Raw genomic sequence first — 16,440 nt, 5'->3', positions numbered from 1 at the left:
GAAAGTGAAAGACCAATTTAACAAGGTTGCATTTATGAGTAGTTTGTATAACTTTAAGTGTTGATAAGTTAAAAAATAAACAATTCAACTCGCAAATAAACTAATATTTTAAGTGTAAATCAATTTAGCTAGAAAAATATATAAAACTAGTTCAAGTTATAAATTGCACATTTAACAATCTTTTTAGTCTAAAAATAATTTATAAAATATTACTGATAAAAGCTTATATTTTCAAACATATTTGACATTTATTTTATAAATACAATAAAAAAACGAAAACTATAAAACATATTAAAATATGAACGAAAAGTGCATTAACAACTGAAAATTGGCTATAAATAGTACAGATATTATAATGTAAACATAAAATGTATTTTTCTCATTTATTTTCTTAAAATCCGATAATATTTAATGATATTTTTAATTTGAATCGTGTTAATATTCAATATTGTATTCTAAACAAACGTTTAAAAATAAAATGTTACAAAAGCTGGTTTAGTGTTGGTAAACGTAAAGAATGTTATTGTGAATGTTAATAACATCAAGTATTACTGTGCATTGCTACTACAAAAACACATGCTGTTGACAGTCTGCTAATATTTGTAATTTTTTGGATCTGGATTCTAGATCTGTATTACAGGGTATACTTTGTGTCTGTATTTTTAGTTAAAATTTGTCTATATTAATTGTATGCAATGGAATATGAAAACGATGAAGATGAAGTTTTAGAAGAGGTATGTTGTAAATATTGTTAAAATAACGTAAAATTATTAATTTTATTTGTATACTTAGATACCGGTGTTCCTGTCAAAAAATCTTCAAGAAAATTTGTACCTATTTCAATATCCCACAAAAACACAAGTGTCGAATTTTGAGAGCGCTGCAGTTGTGAACTGCTGTGTTAAACCTTTAAATCATGAAGTAAAAGTTGACTTTGCTTTAGACACAGAATCCCCATTCTATGACCGTTTCAAAGGTGAACAACTAGCTTTAGCTGCCGATGGCAAATCACAAGCAAAGGGAGAAAGGCCGACTTTCAAAAGAGGTATTATGGATAAACAGGCTTTTGTCAGTTCCACTTCATTGGACGATGTCAGCAAATATATTGTGGGCATATACACGGATAAAGAAATTCACCTCTCTCCGCTGACTTCTATTCTACAGTTAAGACCCTCATTTTCCTATTTCGACAAAGAAGACAAACGCAACAAAGCAGAACAAAAGGCTCTTAACGAAGAGGATGACGATGAAGAACTGCAACAGGTCACAGTTAAATTTGCGCGAACAGGTGGGAAAAAAGTTAAGGAGCGTCAAGGATACGATACCTTTGTGAAGAAAAGTGTCGATGAACCTTGGTGTGAGACATATTGGCATTCACGTACATCTCCAACGGCAGAGTTGGAACGTCAAAAATTATTTGCTACTAACAGGCAAGGAAGTCACGCCTTGGCTTTGGACACCCCAAAATATGTTGAAAAACTTTTACCAGCCGAGGGCCAAGATCAAGGCATTGACGCAGTTTTGCCAGCTAGAGTCATTAGTAAGGCGAAATTAAAATCGATGAATTTAATGGAACAGCTCAAAGTTATTCTCAAAGATGCCAAAATGCTTTCCTTCGACGATATAATGTGCATTTTACAAGAAAGTATAGACCCCAAAATCACAGCGGAAAGGGTATTAAGAACTTTGCCACAGGTTGGCATTTTAATACATGGCAACTGGGTACCACAGTCTGAAATTCTTTATCCAAATGAAACACTATCCAATGCAAATGGTGTTAAGTCAGAACTTATGATAAGAGCCCGTGATTATGTGGTATGTTTTATAGTATAACCTTTAGTAAATATGTAATTTATAAAGTATTTTTTTATCTTTTAGTTGTTTCGCTTTTCCCGCACTAATAGTCTTTATCGTCGTCAGGTAATTTTTGCCACTCAGCTACCGCCTGAAGAGGCTTCTGAAGTTTTACAATCTGTTGCGAAATTAAATGCGGACAAAAAGTGGGAACTACTTTTGTCACCTGACACGCAGTTTGAACAACGTTATCCCGATTTAGTACAAAGGCAAGAAATGGTGTGGCGGGCCACTGAACAGACATATAATGAAATGGATTATGAAAAATCTCCTAAAAGGGCGAGAAAAAGATCTCAGCGAGATTCAAAAACATATTCCAGCACGTCTTTAATTAATTCGGATCCAACTACAAGTTCAACCACTACATCTATGTAAATTAGCCTTTTTTGTATTTTTACTACAAACTATAGATTATAAAGAGAATAAAATATAAAAAGAAAACTTGAAGAATACTCCATGAGACCAATTTAATTATTTTATTCTATGACGATTCCGACTTTTTTTGCATATTCTTAGTCAATATTATAGGAACTGTTGGTTTAAATAATTTTTAACAATTAAATTTAAACGAACAGTGTAGTACAGATTCTATTTTTAATATTGTTATTTATTTTTTATTAATTGCAAAATTTTATTTACAATTTCGTCCTGTAAACTATTTCTATTTTCCTTTGTAACAACAATGATTTGCGCTTTGGGATGATTTTTTAGTGTGTCTATCAGGGGCAAAGGTTGTCTTAATTCATATGGAACTGTTGCCAATATAAATGTCTTCATTATACAGTTTTGTACTGCCATTTCAAACTTTCTACTTTTTAACTCCATTTTTCCCACTTCATCAATAACTAGTAAATCTCTCTCGGTACTACTACATAGTAATGGTAAAGCAAGTTCTTCAAAATCTTTAACATATACTTGGTATTTGCCCACAAATGGTCCTATCTTTTTCGTATTGTCAGATCTAGAATATAATAAATCCGTAAGTATAAATGAAGAAAACCAACAATACATTCTACCTGGCTAGATGGCCCCTTTTTTCATTTAATGTAACGACATCGAATCCAATGCGTTCCCTGCTGTTTGGATTTCGCACTTCTTCCGTATAGAAACCATGACAAACGATTTTATGTTTATTACGTAGATCCTCACAAATTTTACGAACTAGGGTTGTCTTTCCAACTCCTGGTGGACCTGTTAGCAATATTAAACCGAAGCGTTCTGTCATGTTTACGAAATTAAAAAAAAGAAATTAACGTCTGAAATGAATCTATAAAATATGAAAACCGTATGTACAGTGTCGGACAAAACTAAAACATGAACATTCACTTGGAAGCACATCATGGAAAATATTCTGGAAATTATAAAACCAATGAATACTATAGGAGTAAATAAAATTTAAATAATGTTACTTTATACATGTCTATAGTAATTTTTAATGATTCTGATTGGCAATACAGGAAACATATTTTGGATGATTTTAATAAAAGTGAACTAGGATTTTCGTAAAAAAATATTATTTTCTAAAATTTTGGAAATTAGAAACAGTTAATTTTACTCCTCCACGTTCCCATGACGATTGGATTACAGATTCGGAACAACCCGATTCTCAATCGGCTAAAGTCAGAAATATTTCCCCAGAGAAGGACAAGCAGCCACAGCCAATCTGTTACAACAACAATACTAAGTAATATACACTGGCACTTCCCATCTAGCAACATTTTAAATTTGTATATTATTATTAATGCTACTTCTAAAATATTTATAAATATTGTCATTTGTAATACTCGGCAATTAATCCATTAATTCAAATTGAGGTCATCACATAGTGCCATGTTTCACACTGAGCAACCTTTGTTGCTCATATTTTAAAAAAAGGAAAATAAAGAAGGTAGTATGTACATATGTATTTCCCTTCTTTAAGTTGCGCATCTAAAGTTGCTCAGTGTGAGCCGACACATAAAAACTACACAAACAAAATCGACTCAAATGTGAATGAAATTACAAAGAAAAACAACAGTGTTGTATTATTACTGACATTCTCTTTCACACGTCAACAGTTTTTTACTCTCTCTGACAACTGGAATTTTTTTGTTGTAAGCAGTCTGTGTAGTGGTTTTGTGAAAAAGTAGAGAATTTTCAATTTTTGCAACATTTTCAAGTGAAAATATTATGTTTTACAGTTTTTAACAACTACCATTTCAAAAACATTTATAATTTTTTTGATATTATTTAAAAAAATACCTTCATTTGAGGTGTTTTATTTAGTAAATTTTAATGAAGCCATCTTCTAAATCAAGAACTACTGCTGCTGCATCATCTGCTGTCGCTAACACTACAACTTCTGCTGCTGCCGCTGCTACAACATCATCAAGTGGTGATTGTGAAACTGTTTCCAGGAGATATCAAGCACAAGTTTTAGGCATTACTATATTTGGTGTTGTTGGCTTTGTGGTTTTCATCAAATACGTTGTGACGAAATATTTTGCTGAATTGGAAGCCAGCCAGTTGCAGCAGCACTCGGAGTTTTAACGAAATTTCATAAGACAACGACCATTTTCTTCGCTGCTTAGTAAAACCGGAAATGGCCAGTCCAAGGACAAGGCGTGTACTGCAAGAGCTTAAGCCACAAGATGAAAATTCGGTATGAATTGTAATGAATAAAAATAATAATCACATATATAAATGATTATTCATCAATTTAAGTATTTAGGATACAAAGGTCATTTGCATCCTTTTCTTATTACAATTTTATTTTCCTCTGCTTCAGTTACATATTTATATGACTTTTATATATTTTTTTTTCTAGAAATGTTTTGAATGTGGTACCCATAATCCACAATGGGTTTCAGTAACATATGGCATATGGATTTGCTTGGAATGTTCGGGAAAACATAGAGGCCTAGGTGTCCATCTCTCATTTGTACGTTCCGTAACAATGGACAAGTGGAAAGACATTGAATTGGAAAAAATGAAAGTAGGTGGTAACCGTAATGCTCGTGAGTTTTTTGAAGACCAAGATGATTGGAACGATCGTGCTCCTATCACTCAAAAGTACAACTCAAAAGCAGCTGCTTTATATCGCGACAAGATATCCACTTTAGCCCAGGGCAAACCATGGGATATAACAGAAGCAAAGAAGCGCTTAGGTTCGACGGCGTCAACAACAACATCATATGGTAGTTCAAGTGGTAGTTATGCTACGTCTACCAACAACTCATCAATGGCACATTCCAGGAACAGTGGAAACTACCAACAGACTTCTGGCGGTGGCTACCAAAATGGTGGCAATGGTTCTAATAATGACCTTGGCTATCAACAATTCCAAACGCAAGAATTTAAAGATCAAAAAGAAGAATTCTTCTCACGCATTCAATCTGAAAATGCCTCAAGACCAGAGTAAGTTTGAACAGATTTTAAATAAATTAATGACAATTTATATGTTTTACTCGTTTATATTTTAGTCATTTACCGCCAAGCCAAGGAGGTAAATATAGTGGCTTCGGTTATTCTCGCGACCCACCGGCAAAAACCCAATCTCAAGAACTTATTGATACCACTTTATCGTCTCTAGCTTCGGTAAGTCTAAATTTACTGAATAAAAATCAAAAATGTATTGACGTTTTGTTTTTACAGGGATGGAGCTTACTCTCAGCCGGAGCTTCGAAGTTTGCTGTTATTGCAAAAGAAAAAGCTGTTAATACAGCTAATATAGCTTCATCAAAGGTTCGTTTAATTATTTATAATTGTACACATAAATATTTGTATCTTTATTTTAATGGTTGTTGGCAATAGATTGTACATACATGTAAATATTCAAACTTGCTTTATTCTCAATTTAAAATGACCTTGAAGTACAATTGTTTGAGTTTTTTTTATCGTTTATTAGTTTTGGTCCATATAACTAATATGGTTAATTAAAATAAACTTATTTAAACGCTTATTTTAATTTATCATAGATTTTATTTTATTTTTTTTCTTTTATTATTTATTATAGTATTATTATTTTTTTTAATTTTTATAATCGTAGATAAATGAAGGTGGTTTAATAGAAACCTTACAACATTCAGTCACTGAAGTGGCAACAAAGGTGGGTATTTTTTTTTGTAAATAAATTTTGATTGTAAATACACATTCACTCTTGCTTCATTAGAAATTATTATTGTTAATTAGAATGAGTTTATTTTGTAAGCCTTCAGCTTAATTATAATTGAATTTGGCTCTTTTTTTTTGGTGTAGGTTACTGACATTGGTAAACGTGGATGGAATAATTTAGCGGGCAGTAATTTTACATCACCAGGAGAACAAGGTGGTGGTGGTTATGGCGATTTTAATCAAGAAAATTCTTATCAACGTTCACACTCTGTAAGTGGAAATATTGCTTCAGGCATGGGAAATCAATCGAATGCCAGTGACAACGATTGGGGATGGCAAGATAGCCCACAAAAACAAATGCCCACATCTAAGTCGTACCACAATCAATTTAGCAGCAATTCTAACAGCGGTGCTGGTAGCCGCAATGCTGCTGCGACTTCATCATCTCTAAACAACGATGATGACGATTGGTCTGGTTTTGATAGTTACCAAGACTCCACAACTTCGTATCAAAATTCAACACCATTAACTTCGACAACAAATGCAGCAGCAACAACTACTAAAAATTTGAAATTGGCTTCTACTACACAAAAACTAAGTGAAGGTTTTGATAGTTTAGACGTGAAAAGTGCTAAAATTAAACCTGTAGCCAACAAAACAGCCGAAGATGATGCTTGGAATTTGCTTATGAATTGAAACTTGATTTATTTTTTTCATTGATTAAAATTTAAATTACCATTGATATGTATGTATTTATTATATGGATTTTTATTCTTGTCTATGTAATTCGCTGTTTTATTATTATTTTCGTTTATTTTCTGTTGTTTATTGTTCTATTTACTTTATATTAGATACTTTTCTTTAAAACTTTACTAGCAAATTTGCGAAAACAAAGGAATAAGAAAATATTGGTTGATTTAACAAATATGTGAATTTCAATTATATAAACGAATATATGTAATGATAATGAATATAAATAATGAAACAATTAAAATAATATTAAAAAGAAAAAATATATAGTATGCAATTCTATCGGACCATTGTTGTGATTATCTTTTTGCAAATAGGCGTATGTAGAGACCGATTTCTTTTTTAAATTTTCGTTTAGAATAGTAACAATATAACTCTTAACTGATCACAAGACACAGACGATTCTTGTATCAACCAATTGTACGTTCTTTTAATACGTTTCAAATAGAATATGGTTTGAAAATCAAATTTATTGCGTTGAATTCTATTGAGTAAAATAACATACTGACTAATTTAAGAACAACACAATAATTTCTTCTGGGATACAATCCAAGTTATTTCCTAATGAATAAAAAGTCCTGTCCTAATCATTCTATAAAAATAATTCAAAAAAATATGTTTATGTATTAATCGATATAATTTTATTATTGTAATACATATTGGATTAATTTATATAAAATTACAACAAAAAATTAATTAAAATAAAACGAAATTTTCTTCAACATACAAATTGAGAAACATAAGAACTATGTTATTTTTGTTAATAATTTATGTATGTATATAAAAGATTTTTAAGACATATTAGGTTTAGTTATTAGATTAAAAATACACGCATTTCTCGAAGACAAGATAAAGGGATAATATTTTTTGTTAATGCATATAAATTAAATGTACATAAGTTATAAAAATGCGACCAATACAAAGGCCTCTCGATCGATTAGAAAATAGTAGATACATATATAAAATATTTTAGGCACTTTGGCAATTATAAATAAATATTTGTATATAAATTAGACCTTTAAATTTGTGTAAAAAAGTAAATATAAAATAAGAGAACACCAGGTTTAGTATTAATGTGCGTCGAAAATTTAGTTAGTTTGAACAATTAAAATTAGTATTTTAAACCCATCCGCCAGTAAGTTTGTGGAACATTTCCTCATTTAATGTCTGGTTGTTTTCCTTAGAACGCATCGACATAAAAATGTAACCGCCAATGAATTCATGTACAACTTTGCAATCGGCAGACAGACAAGAGAAGACAACGTTTTCATCATTAAATTGAATCATCATGCACTTGATACCCCAATTTACATTCCAAGCCTTCATAGTATTGTATCTCCAAGTTTTTATGTGATCTCCTGTATTTAGATCCATACGCATAATACGATTATGGGCTACACCAAGTAGTTCTTCCTTTTTGTGACCATCGAACTTGATGACAAACAAAGATACACCAAAGTCAGGAAGCGACTGCCAAGCTTGAATATACTTCAATTTAGCATCCATTAGGGATAGCTTACTGACGTTGGCATGAGCTTCCAATATTTTGATGGCAGCTTTACTTGATAATTTTCTTAGCATTTTCGGAGAAAGATAATCGACGACTTCTATTGAACGAGGATCAACATTTACCGCCACTCCTTGAGCTGGTTTCTGCAAATTCAATAGGGTTTTTATGTTGGAAACTTCACTGTCATACGAACTATCAGCAAGGGAACGTCCTTTGGCAGCTAGCCGACATGCTGCCATCCATTTTGCATATTGATCTTCGGTTTCACATCTGATCCATACTTCTGTATTTGGACCGCTTTTACCCTCTGGAGGCACCTCCAAACGTATGGCAAACTTCTGTTGTGATAAATTGACATCCGGTGTCACTTCACAACCTCTTAAATTGATCGTTATTACCGGTGCTCCTCTGTGGGAATCTTCAGCGGACTTATACAGATGCAAATGCAGATCCCTGTAGGCAAAGAAATACCGTTTGTAACCTTTCATGGTGAACTTACGTGGTTTTAAAAATTTCAAATAATCTGAAAGTTCTGGAATCTTTGTGATATTACCATCACCATTTGATTTGGGTCCCTCCAAGGTAATTTGCAATTCGTTTAATGCTGAATCTATATCATCGTCAGTACCGTTGTCGTTAAATGAAGAGTCCAAGCTAGAATTTTGGTAAGGCTGGAACTCATTGAGTTGATTAATTTGAAATTGAAGAGCAGCAAACATTAGACTCTCCTCTTCGGTGCACTCGATTTCTTCATTTAAGATGGACCATTTAGATTGTTCGTACAATTGATTGATACGCACAAGATCGTATTTGGGGTTCAAGTCGAAGAATGTGTAATATTTAAAACGCAAACATAAGGTATCGTATTCTCTTATACCTTGTTCCATGATTGATAGAGAAGAATCCAGCCAACCCACATTCATGCGAGCCTTTTCAATTAGCGACTTTGGACGTACCAAACGGGATCTTACATCGGGACTAGGTGACCTTGGCGAAGCCGCCAAATTCTCTTGATAATCGCCTAAACTTGATGAAGAATCATAGGTAGCGTAACCATTGCTGCTGTTCTTCCAAGTACCTGTAGGTGATGCTATCGGAGTTCCGGGAGCAGTGCCTGGTTTTCTTGGAGTTGTGTTATAAGGGGATACTGGCGCACACAATAAATTGGAATTATGTGTTCTATCTAAGCTACCATTACTGCCTACTTTGTGAGCAGAATTAATTGGTATAAAAGAATTTGTATCTGGAGCAGGTTGTAAATAAACCATACCATTTGCCTCCGGAATAGCAGCTTTCTTCTGGGGAAATTTCCCATAGTTTTTCTTCAAATGTTCCTGCTCCAGTGGTTTGCACAACGACAACTCTTCAGGATGTCTAATGTCCAAATCTTTACATAAATTAACGACCGCAGCAAAAGTTTTTATCGAATAATCTACTCTGCAATCTATAAAACGCAAATCTGGCAATTGTACTCTTAACACTTTGTGCATGGGTGTGAAATGTAGTAAACAATCAGCTTGAACGCCCACTTGATCAAGAGTAGAACGCGTTCTTGTCAACCAAATGTTACGCTCTGGCCACCAAAGGGCATGATCTGACCAGTCTTTTGGGTTTTCCGGATCGACCAGCTGTAACATTATTCCACCAATATGCTGATCACCCTTCACCCTCAGCTGTTTCTCAACTTGGAGATCAGTTATAAAGATTCGCAAAATCCAAGTGTTCTCTCCGACGTGAATCATCTTTGATGCTTTTGATTTTGTGCCAACTTAATTCGTCGATGCAAATAATTGTAGAAATCAAACAATCTATTGGGATTACAAGAATATAAAGAAGAAACACATAATAGAATCACTTCAGTAAGTATATACAGATGTACATATTTATATATGTAGATAAATTTAAATCAAATTAAAATTTCTTTGTTACTTTTACTGGTCTTAGTCTCGAAAAAAAACACAATTCTTGTCTCATCGATGCTCTTTGATGACGTAAGTTTTTTTATGTTTTTGAGTTTGTTTTTTTAAGTTTATTTATTATTTTTATGTTTTTGCACACCTCCGCGAATTTTTATTCGAAAGTAAGAGTTTTTCGTCGTTCTCCCTAATGTTAATACAAAAATTCTAAAAATTTTCTCTAATTTCTATTTGTGTATGAAAAAATATTGTTGTGTTCAGCCAGAGCCCTGCGCTGACAAATATTAACGGCGGCGGCGACTGACACAAAAATGTCGGTGCCGGATTAAAATCGACTGTAACCCGGCTAAGTTTTCAACTACGTTTAGTTTTTAATTTTCAACGGAATCCGGCAGATCAGAAAGTGGAATTTTGGAGGCAAATATATTGTTTATAACAACAAAACAACAACACAAAAGTTGTGTGAGAAATTATGCAGGGATGAATAAAAAATTCTTAAAAATTAAAAACAAATCATTTCTCCAAGTTTTATGAGGATCAACCGATATTTAACTATATCCTCCATATAAAACATCTTGCAGAAAATCAGTTTCTAAAAAATTTTGCATTAAGAAAATGATGAATAACGTAAAAACAAAACAAATAAAATTGTTTATTTACTAGCTATACCCAGAGTGCTGTGCTACCCTAAAAGCAATATAAATAAGAAACTTAACGACTTTGATCATTCTAACTACAATGGTTTTCCAGATATACAATTTCATGTTTTGATTTTTCCTCCCCATTAACGAAATAAAAATTCTGTTCCAAAAAGTTGCAACATCGTATTGGGAGCCCGTTATTTTGTATTCATATGTATAAGTTAATAAACCAAAAACAATGTTTCATGAAAAAAGTACCAAAAATAAATAAACGTTCGTCATGTTATGAAGGATTCAAAAATATTTTTTTTGTGTTCTCTGGTTTAAAAGATACATGGGATGCGAAAGAAGTACCAAATTACAGTTTTTACCCGTTTATTCCCTAAAGGGGCCGAATTTGAAAAAATTGAAAAAATAAACGAAGATAAGCTTTTACTGTTTTTGTAACTTTTCTAGTTTAGGAGATTTGAGGTTACCGAAGTTACGTTTTTACCCTTTTTTAACCCCCAAAAAATTGGAATTTCCGAAATTCCCATCTTATTGGATACATTATACTTATTGGATACTCTTCAGCTTCAACCGTTTAGGCAGTAACGTTAGAATTTTATATACATACGTATGTATATAGATTTCGTGCTTTGAATTATATTGTAAAACAAGTAAGAAATATAATCGGGCCAGGCCGACCATATAATACCCTACACCTGTTAAAAAAAATGTGGTTTAGTTTGTATTATAAAGCATTTAAGTTGAGTTGTACCTTGCCTCAGATATACTTAAGCCATTTATTGTTGAATAAAATTGTGGACATTTAGTCGAATTTTTAAGGGGGCTTTTAATAGATGCTATGGTCAAATGAGACCCTATAATTAAAAAATTCATGAGGGTCATCAAGGCTAGTATATAACTTGGTTTTGCAGCTTTTTGTTGAGATAAGAGTATATTAAACATAATTATGAACTTAAAAGCCCTATTATTCCGGTTCAGTTGTATGGGGACTAGGTGAAATAATGGACCGATGTTAACCATTTTTAACAGGCTTCGTCTCCGGTAACAGAGAAGATCGTGTGCCAAAAATTGCCCTATTCGGGGGTTCAGTTGTATGGGGGCTAGGTGAGATAATGGACCGATGTTTACCATTTTCAAGTTTCCCAAAAAAGTTTACTAGTGTGAACCAGGTCTTGGTAAAGGGGGAAAAGAAGATAAAAGTGTTGCAAAACAGGCACGAAATGTAATATGAGGGGTTGATTTCGGCATTGATTTTGTCACAAGTTCGAAATTTTAGTAATTGCTTTATTTCTATTCTGCTCTCACAGCTTAAAGATCGGGTGTGTTTACAATCACTGATTTTTTCCAATTTTATTAGCTTATTAAAATTAAATTGTTTCTTTAATAAAAAATAAACTACTACAAAATGATTTAAAAAAGTTTAAGGTCAAAGAAATATGTAATTTAAAGTATTTTAGTAATGTTTCTTTTTTTATAAATTTATAAAATATCTACTTCAAAAATAGTGATTAAAAAATATTTAAAAAATAAGAATATTAATTCGTTTATAAAAATTAAAATCAATACATTAAGAATTATAAATATGGCAGCACTTACACTCATTAGCAGCCATGACTTAAAAGTCACAATGTAAACATTCTAGATTTTACGAAGGGCACTTAAAAGAAAATTGATAAAAAGGCATGTCTGAAACGTTACAATATAAAGCAAGGCTTAGTTTCTACGTTCCGTTCCGTGATGAATCCGTAGATTCGTTTCTAACTTGCCGTTAATTTTTTGTATGAAAAACACGAATCGGCTAGAAACTAACTGAACTTTTTAAATTTTTCAATTTCTGAAAATTTAATATAAATTTCGGCAATGCCGAATATAGAACTCCAGTCCTTGTTTTCTGAATGTCTGATAATTTTGTAACCTAACGATAAATTGACAGTTTACATACAAAAATAATTTCAATGTTAATATAACCGTAGGTTGAGATATTGATCCTTACTGCTTTATCATAACGATTTGTAGTATGAAAATGCTATGTAATCGATTAATTAAATAAAATGATCCGTAAAACATATTTCAAAAAAGGCATAATTTATAGGGATTTTTAATTCCGAAAAATTTATTAATTAGCACATTTGTATTAACTACATGCATACATACAAATGTATGATTGACAGGTATGAAGATTTCCACCACTACTTCTCTTTGTTTTAATTAAAAATATAGAGATCAATAATTATATTTCTCTTAACATTTCTTTAGTTGTTGATCGAATTCGAACGAGAGTGGTTGTAATTTTGAAAGTGGACGGGTAGTGTCGAGAACGCGAGTTGATAAAGTAAAAATATTTAATATTCTTCCGTTTTGCTGCTGCTATAATAAATAAATTGTAAACATCATTTGATGGTTTGTTCGTTTGTTTTGTGCAGGTTTCTCTTCTTCTAAAAATAGCAATTTAATACCATCATTGTTTGTGTATCGTGGAAACAAAAAAGTGAGGGAGAAACTTCGAGCTAAGCACGCATCATTTTCCTCTACTGCGTCATCATAGTGTAATTTTAATTAATTTAAATTCAAATCGAATGTAATACACCAAAACACCACCAATTGACTTGTGTGAATAACGATCCACTATTCATCAATCAATATCAGACTGGTGGCAGGCAGTTACTCAGTCAGTCAATCAGTTGTAGTGGTGGTGTTGACGACCGTATAAGAGTATACATAAATAAATACTGCAATACAAAATAATAAATAAATTAATAAAGGGCGATATTTAGATCGTGTCGAGTTATGGATTAATTGCTTTTGCGTAGTAGTTGTTATAATTTTGTTGTTTATTAGTTTTTACTAGCGCGATCGTACACGTCTTAATAGACGTCGTCGTTGCTGCCATACGTCATATAAAATACAGCAATAAATTGTGTGTGGCTGGTTATTGGCGCTGACGGTTGCTGGAATTTTGCGCATTTGGATCTCTTAAGCTGACAGCGTGTATGTACTACGTTCATGGAAACGAAATAACCTTGGCAGTATTTGTAAACGTTTGAACGAAAGGGAGCAGACAGAGCAACTCAAGCTAATAGCTTAATTTAAATATTCATTGAATAAACAAACCCCAACCCATTGGTATAAAAATTGTTTCAACATTTCCAGTGAAACCAGCAATATCTATTACATATTGCATCCGTATCAACAACAATCACGAACCATTGTTGAGTAAACTTCTCACTCTGGGCAATGATAAGAGCAGTAGTTGCTTGAATTGCGAAAACGTTCTCTGTGTAATTATTCAACCTTATATAGTGCTTGTAAGTAAAAATATTACGTCATCAAATTCATGAATTTCTAGAGAAACATCTGTGATTTTTTTCAGTTATCGCAAACAACGACAAATACTGTAGGTTATAGGTTCTGATAAAAGAAGAATATTTAGCAGCCATGATTCATGTTGGGGACAACACTTGGAATCTGCGGATTTTTATAACGGATCTGCAGGTGGAGAAGCACTTACGAGTAAAAGGTGATCAACACATTGGCGGTATTATGCTACAATTGGTTGACCCTGAAAATCCAAAAGATTGGTCTGATCATGCTTTGTGGTGGCCAGAAAAAAATATGTGGTTAACACGCACCCGTTCTACCTTAGATCAGGTGGGCGTTCAGGCGGATTGTTTACTACATTTTACGCCAATGCATAAAATATTACGTGTTCAATTGCCAGACTTGCGATACCTTGACTGCCGTGTTGATTTTTCTATAAAAACATTTGCTGCCGTTGTAAATTTATGCAAAGATTTGGATATTCGTCATCCCGAAGAGTTGTCGTTGTGTAAACCTCTGGAAGCGGATCATTTAAAGAAAAACTTTGGAAAGTTTCCTCAGAAGAAAATACCAATTGCCGAACCTAATGGAACAGTATATTTGCAACCAGCTCCCGACACCAATTCATTTATACCAATCAACTCTGCCTATCATGGCAGCAATGGAAGTTTGGATAGAACACAAAACGGCAACTTTCTGTGTGCACCAGTTTCACCCTATGGCACCACTCCAAGAAGAGCAGGTACTGCTCCTGGTACACCAATAAGTTCACCTACAGGTACATGGAAGCATAGCAGCAATGGATACATGACATATGATTCTGGATCTAGTCTAGGAGATTTTCAAGAGAATTTAGCTGCCTCTCCTCGTTCACCCAGTCCTGATGTTCGGTCGCGACTGGTACGACCAAAATCGTTGATTGAAAAGGCTCGAATGAATGTTGGCTGGCTCGATTCTTCTCTATCGATAATGGAACAAGGCATTAGGGAATACGACACCTTAAGCCTTCGATTCAAATACTACACATTCTTCGACTTGAACCCCAAATACGACCAGGTTCGCATTAATCAGTTATATGAGCAAGCAAAGTGGGCCATTTTGAATGAGGAATTAGATTGTACCGAAGAAGAAAGTCTAATGTTTGCAGCTTTGCAATTTCAGATTAATCAACAGAATGAAACATATCAAGGTACTGATTCAGGAATTGATTCCATGAATACGGCAAACGGCACTGATGATGACATCGATTCTGCTTTAAATGAGTTGCAAATATCATTAGAAGGGCCAAATGCCAATGTGGATGGCAACATAACAAAAATACCCGAATTATCTGATTATTTGCGTTTTCTAAAACCGCGCAAATTCACAATGAAAGGATACAAAAGATATTTCTTCACCTACCGTGACCTTCATCTACATTTGTATAAAAGTGCTGAAGAATCGCGACGTGCAGCTCCAGCTATAACCATTAATTTGCGGGGTTGTGAAGTTACACCTGACATTGTACTGTCGCAGGGAAAGTTTGCAATACGATTGGAAGTTCCGCCTGAAAGCAGTAATGGACCTAACAGTGAAGTTTGGATACGTTGCGAGAATGAGGAACAGTATGCAAAATGGATGGCTGCCTGTCGCCTAGCCTCAAAAGGACGTTCTCTAGCAGACAGTTCTTACGAAAGTGAAGTATCGAATATACAGACTTTGTTAAATTTGCAAAAACCTGCTCATGGTGTTGCTGTCAATGTTGATCCCCGATCTATTGAAACGGTTGACTATTTGCCACCAAGAATGCTGAGAAAATTGTCTAGTAAAGCTGCCCAGCGTATACTGGAAGCGCATGCCAATGTCCGTACACTTTCACTTATGGATGCAAAGTTAAAGTATATTCAAGCATGGCAGTCGTTGCCAAACTTTGGGGTCTCCTTGTTCGTTATTAAATTTGATGGACATAAAAAAGAAGAATTGTTAGGCGTTGCTTACAATCGCATTATGCGAATGGACTTGGGTTCTGGCGATCACATAAAAACTTGGCGCTACAACACAATGAAAGCATGGAATGTTAATTGGGGTATCAAATGCATGATGATTCAATTCCATGATGAAAACGTCGTTTTCTCCGTTCAGTCTGCCGACTGTAAAGTTGTTCACGAATTTATTGGTGGCTACATTTTTATGTCTATGCGTTCCAAAGAAAACAATCAAACCCTTAATGAAGAAATGTTCCATAAGCTTACCGGAGGTTGGGTTTAATTAATATAATACTTAAATACCAGTAACAAACCTGCAAGTGCCAAGCACAGAAAATGCATGCTCCCTAACTATATTAAAGTTTTTCGTTACATATATTTTCATA

General features: G+C 33.5%; 5 protein-coding genes across 6 annotated transcripts; 3 read left to right on the top strand and 2 right to left on the bottom strand.

Annotated features, from left to right (window-relative positions):
* Window positions 1-573: 573 nt before the first annotated feature.
* LOC111677585 (DNA-directed RNA polymerase III subunit RPC5) lies at window positions 574-2,301 on the top strand. The gene is made up of 3 exons (XM_023438740.2): window positions 574-734; window positions 793-1,815; window positions 1,879-2,301. The coding sequence occupies exons 1-3, from the start codon at window positions 696-698 to the stop codon at window positions 2,227-2,229; spliced, it is 1,413 nt and encodes a 470-aa protein (XP_023294508.2). The 5' UTR covers window positions 574-695; the 3' UTR covers window positions 2,230-2,301.
* Window positions 2,302-2,427: 126 nt separating this feature from the next.
* Window positions 2,428-3,141, bottom strand: LOC111677651 (nucleoside-triphosphatase THEP1). The gene is made up of 2 exons (XM_023438816.2): window positions 2,871-3,141; window positions 2,428-2,815 (listed from the first exon to the last, which is right to left on the bottom strand). Exons 1-2 carry the CDS (start codon window positions 3,077-3,079, stop codon window positions 2,458-2,460), a joined length of 567 nt encoding a protein of 188 aa, XP_023294584.1. The 5' UTR covers window positions 3,080-3,141; the 3' UTR covers window positions 2,428-2,457.
* Window positions 3,142-4,353: 1,212 nt separating this feature from the next.
* Window positions 4,354-6,978, top strand: LOC111677356 (ADP-ribosylation factor GTPase-activating protein 1). Of its 2 annotated transcripts, XM_023438462.2 has the most exons (6): window positions 4,354-4,495; window positions 4,661-5,250; window positions 5,316-5,430; window positions 5,488-5,577; window positions 5,882-5,941; window positions 6,091-6,978. In XM_023438462.2, the coding sequence occupies exons 1-6, from the start codon at window positions 4,436-4,438 to the stop codon at window positions 6,640-6,642; spliced, it is 1,467 nt and encodes a 488-aa protein (XP_023294230.2). In that variant the 5' UTR covers window positions 4,354-4,435; the 3' UTR covers window positions 6,643-6,978. The 2 variants fall into 2 exon arrangements, with proteins under 2 accessions (XP_023294230.2, XP_023294236.2); XM_023438468.2 differs by lacking the exon at window positions 5,882-5,941.
* Window positions 6,979-6,999: 21 nt separating this feature from the next.
* On the bottom strand, window positions 7,000-10,407 carry LOC111677373 (unc-112-related protein-like). The gene is made up of 2 exons (XM_023438478.2): window positions 10,136-10,407; window positions 7,000-10,014 (listed from the first exon to the last, which is right to left on the bottom strand). The coding sequence occupies exon 2, from the start codon at window positions 9,946-9,948 to the stop codon at window positions 7,816-7,818; it is 2,133 nt and encodes a 710-aa protein (XP_023294246.2). The 5' UTR covers window positions 9,949-10,014; window positions 10,136-10,407; the 3' UTR covers window positions 7,000-7,815.
* Window positions 10,408-13,030: 2,623 nt separating this feature from the next.
* On the top strand, window positions 13,031-16,419 carry LOC111677247 (unc-112-related protein-like). Its single transcript, XM_046951874.1, has 2 exons — window positions 13,031-14,077; window positions 14,143-16,419. The coding sequence occupies exon 2, from the start codon at window positions 14,208-14,210 to the stop codon at window positions 16,335-16,337; it is 2,130 nt and encodes a 709-aa protein (XP_046807830.1). The 5' UTR covers window positions 13,031-14,077; window positions 14,143-14,207; the 3' UTR covers window positions 16,338-16,419.
* The last annotated feature ends 21 nt before the right edge of the window (window positions 16,420-16,440 follow it).

This window comes from Lucilia cuprina, chromosome 5 (assembly GCF_022045245.1).
Source record: "Lucilia cuprina isolate Lc7/37 chromosome 5, ASM2204524v1, whole genome shotgun sequence".
In the NCBI taxonomy this organism is placed as follows: Eukaryota; Metazoa; Arthropoda; class Insecta; order Diptera; family Calliphoridae; genus Lucilia; species Lucilia cuprina.
The sequence above is the reverse complement of the archived record's forward strand: the minus strand, read 5'-3'. Positions and strand labels throughout refer to the sequence as shown.

Excerpts from the sequence above, each read along its gene's own strand:
- LOC111677651 (XM_023438816.2), bottom strand. The coding sequence starts at position 3,079 with ATGACAGAACGCTTCGGTTTAATATTGCTAACAGGTCCACCAGGAGTT. Across the intron at positions 2,816-2,870 it reads AAAAGGGGCCATCTAGCCAG|ATCTGACAATACGAAAAAGA; the intron begins GTAGAATGTATT and ends ATTATATTCTAG.
- LOC111677356 (XM_023438462.2), top strand. The coding sequence starts at position 4,436 with ATGGCCAGTCCAAGGACAAGGCGTGTACTGCAAGAGCTTAAGCCACAA. Across the intron at positions 5,251-5,315 it reads GAAAATGCCTCAAGACCAGA|TCATTTACCGCCAAGCCAAG; the intron begins GTAAGTTTGAAC and ends TTTATATTTTAG. Across the intron at positions 5,431-5,487 it reads CTTTATCGTCTCTAGCTTCG|GGATGGAGCTTACTCTCAGC; the intron begins GTAAGTCTAAAT and ends TTGTTTTTACAG.
- LOC111677373 (XM_023438478.2), bottom strand. The coding sequence starts at position 9,948 with ATGATTCACGTCGGAGAGAACACTTGGATTTTGCGAATCTTTATAACT.
- LOC111677585 (XM_023438740.2), top strand. The coding sequence starts at position 696 with ATGGAATATGAAAACGATGAAGATGAAGTTTTAGAAGAG. Across the intron at positions 735-792 it reads AAGATGAAGTTTTAGAAGAG|ATACCGGTGTTCCTGTCAAA; the intron begins GTATGTTGTAAA and ends TTGTATACTTAG. Across the intron at positions 1,816-1,878 it reads TAAGAGCCCGTGATTATGTG|TTGTTTCGCTTTTCCCGCAC; the intron begins GTATGTTTTATA and ends TTTATCTTTTAG.
- LOC111677247 (XM_046951874.1), top strand. The coding sequence starts at position 14,208 with ATGATTCATGTTGGGGACAACACTTGGAATCTGCGGATTTTTATAACG.